Source organism: Diplotaxodon limnothrissa, linkage group LG1 (genome assembly GCF_057381915.1).
Source record: "Diplotaxodon limnothrissa isolate DT_005_m linkage group LG1, D_limnothrissa_male_GT1.1, whole genome shotgun sequence".
Classification (NCBI taxonomy): domain Eukaryota; kingdom Metazoa; phylum Chordata; class Actinopteri; order Cichliformes; family Cichlidae; genus Diplotaxodon; species Diplotaxodon limnothrissa.
The window spans coordinates 32500991-32511552 of record NC_140596.1 but is presented as its reverse complement, the minus strand read 5'-3'; the positions used below and the strand labels follow the sequence as shown (position 1 = coordinate 32511552).

General features: G+C 44.9%; 1 protein-coding gene across 1 annotated transcript; it reads left to right on the top strand.

Moving 5' to 3' along the window:
- The first annotated feature begins 3997 nt into the window (after nucleotides 1-3997).
- kcna4 (potassium voltage-gated channel, shaker-related subfamily, member 4) lies at nucleotides 3998-6091 on the top strand. Its single transcript, XM_085357352.1, has one exon. It carries the CDS (start codon nucleotides 3998-4000, stop codon nucleotides 6089-6091), a length of 2094 nt encoding a protein of 697 aa, XP_085213478.1.
- The last annotated feature ends 4471 nt before the right edge of the window (nucleotides 6092-10562 follow it).

Here is a 10562-nt window from a genome sequence, read left to right as displayed (position 1 = left end):
TTACAACTATGGCAGACAAGAACATTGGATTATGTCACGCTGTTGAAGCTCAGTAACAAAATAACTTATTGAGACCAAGAAAAAAGTTGACCCCAAGTTGCTTTCTGATGCATCTGTTCGAAGGTGAAGGGAAGTCATGCTCGGTGCTGTCAGGAGATGAGGTAGAGGAGGGACAGACATTATGGTTTTTAAGTTGCAGGACTTGATTTCCCTACAACAAACTGCAGTAACGGATCATCTGGTACTCTAGAGTTACATGTGAATTATCTACTCATCTACACAGGCCTTCCACGATCTCGGCAGAATGAGGCCAACAGAGCACATGGTTTTTTTTTTTAATGACATCTTTATGGCCACATAGGAAGGTTGACTGAAAGGTTTTGTTTGGGTTTTTTTTGGCAGATATTATGTTTCTGTTGCTAAAAATCAAATTGTTTTCTAAATTTGAGAGTGTTAACTGGGTTGAAATTGGCTCTTTTTTTTTTAGCATGGAATATGAAACAGGTCAATGTGGCCATAAACGCCAAGACAGGTGGTTCCCTGTTTACATCAAACAGAAAATAGGCACTACCAAAACATCAGAGCCACGCCAGCCAGAGAAAGGTGGAGCATTAACATCAAAAACATTCTTCTGCATATCCATGTTGATGGCATGACTCAGATAACATAGGATGGAAATGTACTTCCCTAGTTATAGTGAATTCAATAAGTCAAGACAGATTCATCAAAAGTAGGCAGTCCATCAAAGCGACAAATGATATATTAATACATAAATTATTTTGAAAACAACAATTTGTTGTAATGTGTTTCTTTCAACCACAGTGGTTAAAAATCTCAGTATCAAAACAATTTCTTGTTTGGGCCTCAGGAGGAAGAAAAACATCAAGATCATTTCTTACTTTGAACGACTGCCTAATCTTAGCCTCCTAAGACCCAAACTCTTCCACTGCATGCATTTTTAACTTCTCTTAGATATTTGGGAATATTGGGGCCCGATAAATGTATAAACAAAGAAAAAAATGGTTTTTTTTACCTTATTTTTGTTTTAATGAAAAATCAGAGCCACATATGAGGATATTCGTTTAAAATTTTGATAGAACAGTAGCAGTATAATGTCCTCGTAAGTGGATATCAGGCCGTTGAAAAACAAAATTTAGTGTTTTGGTCTAAATCACCCAAAATGTGATGTCCACATATGTGGACGCCAGGTCCTAGGGGGTTAAAGAATCTGTCTTGACTTATTTAACTGGCTATAAATGGGACCCAGTATATCTGAGTCCTGAAGGTATCATGCCATGAATGAACACCTATTTACTGTTCAAAGTAGGGTTCAAACTGGATTCTCAATGGCATGTCCTCCACTGAGCGTTCACCTTCCTGCTCTGTCTGGTCCTCCTCCACCTCATCACCGGACAGCACAAAGTCTGACTCCCCTTCTACAATTCTGAGTAAAGTCCTTTCTGCCTCAATCTTTCCTTTGCTTCTTGAAGTGTGGATATAGGTTGAAAACAGGAATGAGTAAGTCCTCCTGTCCACTACACAGAACACTGTCTGTGTAATGGACAGTATTCACAGTTCTTTGCATTTTCCACAGTTTGTCATGTTACAGCCTTATTCCCAAATTCATTTCTCACCTCAAAACTCTACATGCGATACCCCATAATGACCAAATGAAAAAAAGTTTGCTTGAAATTCTTGCAAATTTAGTAAAATAATTATATGAGCAAGGGCAATCATTTTGAAAAGAAAGCCCATGTGGAAACTTGAAACCCTGAGATGTCTCCTTGACAGTACAGTAAGACTCAAATAGATTGCATGAATTGTGCTCGTGGAGGTCTCAGACTCGTGTCCCCCCAACAGAGGACAAGAATGAATCGCTGGGTCATAGGAGGTTAATGAACACTTTGCATTCTGTTTCGAGTGCTCTCCTAATCAAATATCAGAGGGAGGGCAGGCACAGCGAACATGAATTATTGGTTTTTGTGGCCTCTGTGAACATTTTTTTTGTTGTTGCATGAGCTAACCTTTTTTCCTGTGATAATATTAACAAAAACAATGTTAAACGATTGTTAGGTGAAGTGAAATTGTATGAAAAGTATTTCCAGTGCTTTAAATTCACACTTTTTAAAGTTACAATATATGGACGTATGTAAATAAGTGATGTATGCATTTTCTGATTTAATATGAGAAAATAAACAACAACAACAGCAAAAACACCGATTAATTTTTTTAGGAAAGTGGTTGGTGACTGCAAAATGCATAGTTAAAATATTATGTTAATGCATTACTTTTTTTAATGGTGGGGAGACACAAACACACCGGTTGCTACCCAGCAGTGACAATGAAGGGCAGATGAAGCTCGGGTGAGAGACTGCAGCACGGTGCGCAGTGACCGGCTGCAGCCACTGGGGGAGGACCGAGCACCGCCTGCACGAGCTGCGGTACACGAGCGACTTTCTCACTGAGACTCTCCATCATCACACAGACACACACACACACACACACACACACACACAATGGGAGGGATCCAGGAGTATAGGTAGGGATACGGCGGCAGACAGACAGATGTGCGATGCTCAGACTTAAACCATGAAGCCATTCCCCCTCGCCCGTGCGAAGGTAAACTTTTACCCACCCTCGTATCTTGTCTTCGTGTGGAGCTGTCATTGATGCCAACTCGCTACGCGCACACCTGCTACTTCCTCCTCTTCTTCTCATTCTTTTTTTCTCCTCTGGAGGGGGTAACATTATTGCTCTCGGCATACCAGAAGCGATGCAGCAGAAACGGAGGCTGAAGTGGCGATAGATCCTGTTGAATTGAGACAAGACGTCGAGACGCAGCCAAAAAAAGTGTCCTCTCCAGAGTGCGTCAGAGCACGGATGTGTGTACTGGATGTGGATATGGTCGCTGCGTGGATACAGCGAGGGATTTTGCGGCGTTACCCTCCAAAATCATAACGGGGATTTGAGCGAGAGTGAACAACTGCATCCTCACCTAGCCTCCTTCCCCTGCTTCCTCCATCAGATTGGTTTGTGAAGAGGGGGGGCGGGGGAGGGGGGGGGGGGGGGACTGAGGCGATGTCGTTTTGGCCCCCTTTCAGATGTAAGTATGGATGTTAGAATAAAGGGAGGATACTTTAATGCGTAAATTGTATTGTAACCATAAATGTCTTCCATATTCCTTTGTGTTCACTCCATAGTAATAATGATGGTGATGATAATAACAATGATGTATTTTGATTGTGTATTCGATAAAACAACACACATCGATATGAAGGTTTTGGTTTTATTTGCCTAAACCAACTGCTGTTTCCTCCTCTCTTCTTGTTCTCGCAGCTCCTGAGAGCGTCAGATGAATAAAGTCATTCAAATTCACCGGAGCTGTATAAAATAACGGAGATCTCTCTTCCTCTCTCTCTCTTTTTTAAACTCGTCCTAAAATGGCAACCATGAGTGACCAGGGAGGATCAAAAGACGCATTCGGGCGCAAGCCCGCCTCGCGGAGAAATTAACCACCTGATGGGCACCGGAGGAACCGAGGAGAGACTGTTTAGGTGTCGCTTGTTGACTTGGTGATTTACAATGCTGAGCAAATAAGGGGCGCTGCAAGTTTGACCGAGAGTCTGCGTAACAGGCTATGCCACCGGCCTTTACATCTGATCTTTTTCCTTCTTTCTTCTTCTTCTTCTTTTTTTTTGGATATGGTAATGATGTCATGAAATACCGGAGGAGGGGGGGCTGTACCTAAACTGGAAGAGATGGCAATCAGTATCATGTAAGTAGGATACATGGGATTCGCTCAGCATGGACCCATCTGAGGTGTGTTTGCTATTCTGACTTTCTCGCATTCACGACTGATTGGTCGAGAGGCTTCATGCCTCATTTTGTCTCCCTGCGCGCGCTGAGCTGCAACTTTTGTCCTCTGGTCTGCGTCCACATCACAGCGCGCGAGCGCTTACTGTAAGCGTCCGCGGACCGAAGCGCTCACTGACTTAAAATGGAGTTTGCCATGGTGGGCGCGGACGGTGGGTGCAACAGCCACCTGCCTTACGGATATGCCCAGGCTCGCGCGCGGGAGAGGGAGCGCGAGAGGGAGCGCCAGGCTGCCCACACCAGAGCGGCGGCCGCAGCGGCTGCTGCCGAAGGTGGAACGTGCACGGAGGGAGGTGGAGGAGGAGGTAGCTGCGGTGGCGTCGGAGGGTCCACCTCCAACACCTCCTCGAGCGCTCATCTCCTTAACAACCGCCAGCATCAGTCTCGCGCCGCCTCCTCCGCGAACGCCAACATCAGCAGCGGCGGTACCGCCTCGCGCCCCTCCCCCTCCTCCTTCACCTCCACCACCACCACCTCCACCTCCTCCTCGCAGCAGAACCAGCAGGAGCCCGAGCAGCAGCAGAGATTTGTCCGAGAGCGGAAAAAGCAGCGCGGCGTCGGACGCTGGAGACGGAACCGGGGCACTCTCGGTGGGGACCTGCGCCACTCCGAGCTGGCTCTGCTCGGATCCGAGGAGGACATCATGATAGAGGAGGAAGAGGCCGAAGGAGCCGAGGAAGAGGAGGAGGAGGGGGAGGGGGGCGGGGGCGACCGGGGGAGCAAAAGGTCGAGTTTTTTGTGCAACATGGATGATGAGGAGGAGACCGTGTCGATCACCGACAGGCGGCCCCAGTCCGGATACGAAAACGTTTACAGCGAGTGCGGCTGCTGCGAGAGAGTTGTCATCAACGTGTCGGGTCTGAAGTTTGAAACTCAGCTCAAGACGCTCACTCAGTTCCCGGACACGCTCCTGGGAGATCCGGACAAGAGGATCAGGTACTTCGACCCGCTGAGGAACGAATACTTCTTCGACCGGAACCGACCGAGTTTTGACGCCATTCTTTACTACTACCAGTCAGGCGGGCGCTTAAAAAGACCAGTCAACGTCCCATTTGACATATTTTCCGAGGAGGTCAAGTTTTATGAACTCGGGGAGGAGGCGATACTAAAGTTTCGGGAGGATGAGGGCTTCGTCAAAGAGGAGGAGAAACCTCTGCCGGAGGATGAGTTCAAGCGCCAGATTTGGCTGCTCTTTGAGTATCCGGAGAGCTCGAGCCCTGCCAGGGGGATCGCGGTCGTGTCCGTCCTTGTTATTGTCATTTCTATTGTGATTTTCTGCCTGGAGACGCTGCCGGAGTTCAGGGATGACAAAGAGTATCTACAGCCACGAAACAACTCCTCTCAAGCCGATCACGGATTTACTCCTTTTAACGACCCTTTTTTCGTCGTGGAAACGGTCTGCATCATCTGGTTCTCGTTTGAGATTATAGTTCGCTTCTTTGCCAGTCCGAGCAAAACTCTCTTCTTTAAAAACATTATGAACTCCATAGACATTGTTTCCATTTTGCCTTATTTCATTACTCTCGGCACGGACCTGGCGCAGCATCAGGGCAACGGACAGCACGCGATGAGTTTCGCCATCCTGAGAATAATCCGCCTTGTCAGGGTGTTTCGCATCTTCAAGCTGTCCAGGCACTCTAAGGGGCTGCAGATCCTGGGTCACACCCTGCGTGCCAGCATGAGGGAGCTGGCCCTCCTCATTTTCTTCCTGGTCATAGGTGTCATCCTGTTCTCCAGCGCGGTGTACTTCGCCGAGGCGGACGAACCCACCTCGCAGTTTACGAGCATCCCGGACGCGTTTTGGTGGGCTGTAGTGACCATGACCACAGTGGGTTACGGAGACATGAAGCCCATCACTGTGGGTGGGAAGATAGTGGGCTCCCTCTGCGCGATCGCGGGCGTGTTAACCATTGCGCTCCCGGTCCCGGTCATAGTGTCCAACTTCAACTACTTTTATCACAGGGAGACCGATAACGAGGACCAGTCGCCGGTGGTGGAGAGCATGCCCCCGGGCTGCCCGTACTTCCCTGACTTTCTAAGAAAATTCAAAGGCTCGCCCTCTGGCTCCTCGCTCGGTGACAAAGCGGAGTATATGGAAATGGAGGAGGGGGTGACGGAGTCGCTTTGCGGGCTGGACAAGAGCCCCAGTAAAGGAAACGGCACAGACATAAGCAGAAAAAACAGTACTAACTCAAAATCCATTCAGACTGACGTGTGATTACAATTAGAGTTTATTATTATTAATTATTTTTCCTGAAGAAGAAGAACACGCCCTATAAAGATAATTTTGAGCGTCATTTCTGCCCAACAGCAGGTGACCCCCTCCCGCCCTCACATCCCCAACACAAGTTTGAAACACGCCTCAGACACACACACACACACACACACACACACACACACACACACACACACACACACACACACACACACACACACACACACACACTCACACACGCACATTCATGCCACTGATTGGCAGGTTGTGATGCTTCTCTCTCTTTCTCCTGTTTTTAACCATCGCGCACTTCTCTAACAGCAGCCTTTCCCCCAAACCATCTTCACCACACACCAGTCTATTTGTTCATCTAAGCTGTGCGGGCTTCCAAATCTGACATCAAATTGAAATTCTAGTAAAGACAGGCTATGCATTCGCACTTTATGAGTTTCATCTGTCAATAACAGATATAGGGATGATCGTTTTTGCTGTTATGCAATAAAGTTCAAAATCTGTTTGCACTAATGTAGATTTTTTTTTTTTTTTGCGCTGGGTTTTGACAGATTTGTATTCAGAGACAGAAGCTGTAGGCCATGAAAGTGGCGCGTATTTAGTAATCCTCTGACCACTTCGCTAAAGAATGTTTGAACAACTTCCTCACAGAGAGCAGACTAAGGATATTAATAATCCCCTTTATATGCTGCCAGTAAAACTAAAGAAAAAAGAAAAAATTGGAAACGAAAATACGGATAAGTCTTTTGTAACTGTTCCAGTATTTAACATTAAAGAAAAGCTAACTGATAAGACAGCATTTAGTAAACCAGGGCTACAGTTATTTCTATGACACCTACACAACTATGTTTTTCCACAACAGGCCAAAAGAAAAAAAAAGCCTTCTATTGCTGACCCACTGCGAGAGCTAAGCACAGGAATCACCAGTTTATAAAATGGCTGGAGAAATGACTCGCCCCAGGTTTTGTATGGACATGCTTGTTGGAAACTCGGCGACAGCAGTTTCCCCCAGTTTCATTTAAACCACCTCAAAATGACAATATCCCTTTACAAGGAGGCAGATGGAAAGTTAAAGCAAAAATGACTCATCGTGGAAACTCATTGGAAGGGAGCTTGCGAGCAATTTTCTCTCCTGTCTGCTGGACTTCGTGCACAATTCCTTCCCCCCACCCCCCCCACCCCGCCTCACCCCCCAAGAGGACTGCGATTATCTGCGAGCTCGGAGGATCGTCATGATGTGGATGTCTTCCAAGGTATGTGGCCCACAGCTTGTGTGTGAAAATTATTATTTGTTTTAAAAAAAACAACCTTGTAATGATCAAAACAGCGCCAGTCACATGTTTTTAATGGAAAATATATGCCACTAAACAAGGTCCCATCCCGAGAAAAACACTTTCATTCCGAGCACGACACCCTCACTTTTATTTTCAAACACTCCCGTGTTACTTTGACAACAGAACCACGCGTGAATGCGCGTGCGTAAAGCCCTGTAGACGCTGGAGGAATGTGGCGCACATTTTTCCAGTCTTCATGTGGCCAGTTGATGTTTCTGCTGTACAACATTTAAGCTGTGTTCAAGTGTCATATGCAAAACCAATAACTGCAAAACTAATAAGGTGACATAAGTCAGATTGCTGTGATTTTGTGCCAAATATTTGGAAAGATCTAACACCAGGAATTGTGTTTCTGCAAAACTAAATTCTAAGTATGATGGCAAAGTGCTGCAGAATTTACTCGCTGCTTTGCTGCACATCAAAAGATCTTTTTACTTGTTTACTTGTTCTGTTTTGTTATATACTGAACTGCTGCTTTTATAATTCCAAATGCTTTAGTTAAAGATTTTTAAATCGCAGTTTTCGCTTTTCAGATGAGGAAAAAAACAAGAAACAAGTTCCTCACTTGAATGTGCGGGTGCTTGTGTGTGTGCGTGCTTGTGTGTGTGTGTCTGGCACTAGATGGATGTTTTTACAACCATCTGCTGAAGGAGGAAAGTTTCTCTGAGTGCTTACACTAAATCTTAGTTTAGGACATGGATGCACAAGCAGGACTGTGTGACATCAAATAGTCTGAGAGCCAGTCAAAGTTAAATATGCCATTTACACAAGTGGGATGTGGAAACTAAAAGCTTCCAATGCACAAGAAATAAGTCAAACTTAGAGAAGTAAGAGGCATCCTGTGCCAAGCAGTTGAACTTTTCAAATAAGCAATCAAAGCAGAGTACTACAAGTTTTAAAGCACATCTTTATGTTTAAAATTTGAAGTGATTTAACGCATATTTATACATTAGGCACATTAGGCCTTTATTTCCAATAGAGAAGTAGTGCAGTAAGAACAACAAACAAAAAAACTGTTTAAACTCTAAAAACTGTGTTGCATGCTGGGAAAAGTCAAGAAAACAAAAGTTGATTGTCTCAAGACTTTTCAGTCTTCTGAATACTTACAGAATGCATCAAAAGGTGCTATGACATCAACGCTCAGTTCCCATCTTAAGTCAAATCTAAATGCGTCTGTATTCATAAAATCGAACCAGACACCTCGCCACTCACTGTCATTGCTTCTCAGCGTTTCTCTGCACGCTAACACTGCATCAGCATGTGATAATTTATCTCACGGAGCGCTTTCTATCCTCAGAGGAACTCTTCACGCGAGATATTCTCAACACCTGCACCCACAGCATCACAGCACACTCTTGGCACAGGGCCATCTCCTCTTGATACCTCACACTTTGCACTTACATAATGTGGCTTATGGCAAGAGGCAAAATCCAAAACATTTTTTATGCAAATTGTGTGGGTCAGGCATATTTTAAGGCTTGTAGCTGCTGAGTTGACTGCAACAGCGTGTGTCATCCTGAGCCATGGAAGCTCAGCGACTCGTACTGTTCATAGAGTGCTTTTGCCACGTACTGGGGGAGTCTTTGTAGTGCAGATTTAAACCATATGGCTGGGCCATGTGACCAAGTGAGAGTTATTTATGGTTGTTTTTCAAAAGGTATTGCTTTATTTACCACTTTTTATTGTACCAAAGAACATAAAAGGGAGGAGCACATAATGTCAGATTTGGTTATGTAAGAACAGGAAGTACAGATGAGGTGAGGTTATCAACTCAAAGTTTTCCATTTTTGGCAATCAGAGACTAGTTTGAGTAATCTCATCTGCATCAGATTTTTCCAGTGTCAAGATTTTGTTATTGCTTCTGTTATACAGGGGTGAGTTTTGCTTTTCTTATCCATTATATGAATAGATGGATTTTAAAGTTAATTATTTGACTGAATCCAACAGCTTTACTGATGATAGAACTAATAATAGCCCAACACGTGTAAGAGGTGCTAATACAGCCATACTACTATACCACTGCCTGTTGCTTGTTGATAAATGTTGTCTACATTGCTCCTGTGTACTACACTGTACAAACAACAGTGAACCGCAGCGTTTCAGTCTAGTGGTCACATTTTTGCTATACAGAGCCAAAGCCGGGCAAACGCACATGGCTGCCAAGTAGGATCTCCGAATCTTGCTCACTTTTTGAAGTTCATTACAAATGTGCTTGTTGATGTGCAGCTCTAAAACACAAAGGATGAGGTGGTTTATGCAACCTTAATGTTGCATAACCTAATGTAATAGTTTGGACTCAAACGATTACTTTATTGGAGATTATGTATCTGAATTTCAGGAGCAGGACCACGCCTCCAATCACGCTCCTTCCGCCTGCCATCTATATGGGTTCCCCTAGTTCTGCAATCTGTTCATTCTCGTGTAGGTGCCCCACCCTCCCTCCCTCCTTCTTCTCCATTCTTCAACTTCTTCACTCCTATTTAGTACATGAGGATCTGCCAGGCTGCCAAACCGCAGCTCAATTCATGTCAAAGTTCTGTCTATGGCTTTCACGGTCATTACGCCATCTCGTGAGCATTAGTGGTTGTCTGTCTCTCTGTGATAGTATGGTGACCTGTCCAGTGTGCTTCTTAAACCTTTCTGCTCACACATACAGGAGAACTGAGCGAGGGCTATGTTCCTATTTAGAAATAGTCTGGTTTTTAAGATGGAATTCTCTTATATGTTTTATGCGTTAGAAAATTATTGTTTTTTTGGTGCTGCTAGAGCTGACGTGGTTAAGCTAGCAACCCACGTACCAAATGAGCTGCAGGGGCCGGGGTTCGAGTCTTCTCCGATCGTTTCCTGCGTGTCATTGCCCCTGCTTTCTCCGCTCTTCCTTGTCTACTGCCCCTCCTCTCCATCCACAAATGTTTGCACCCAATAGTTTTCAGAAACAATGAAAACATTGCAAATGCATTTAGGTATGGTGTGTGGCCTTTCTTCTGTGGGAAATCTAACCCAGTGGTTAGCTCGTCCATGAGGTCTGTGTAGGTTTTCAGTCATCCAGCCCATGGTTAAGAATAATCGATTGGTACTCAGTCTTTTGTTTTTTTTTGGAATAGCTGTCACACGGGTTTCTGTTTTAA

What these genes read in the sequence shown, in the direction of transcription:
- kcna4 (XM_085357352.1), top strand. Translation starts at nt 3,998, where the DNA reads ATGGAGTTTGCCATGGTGGGCGCGGACGGTGGGTGCAACAGCCACCTG.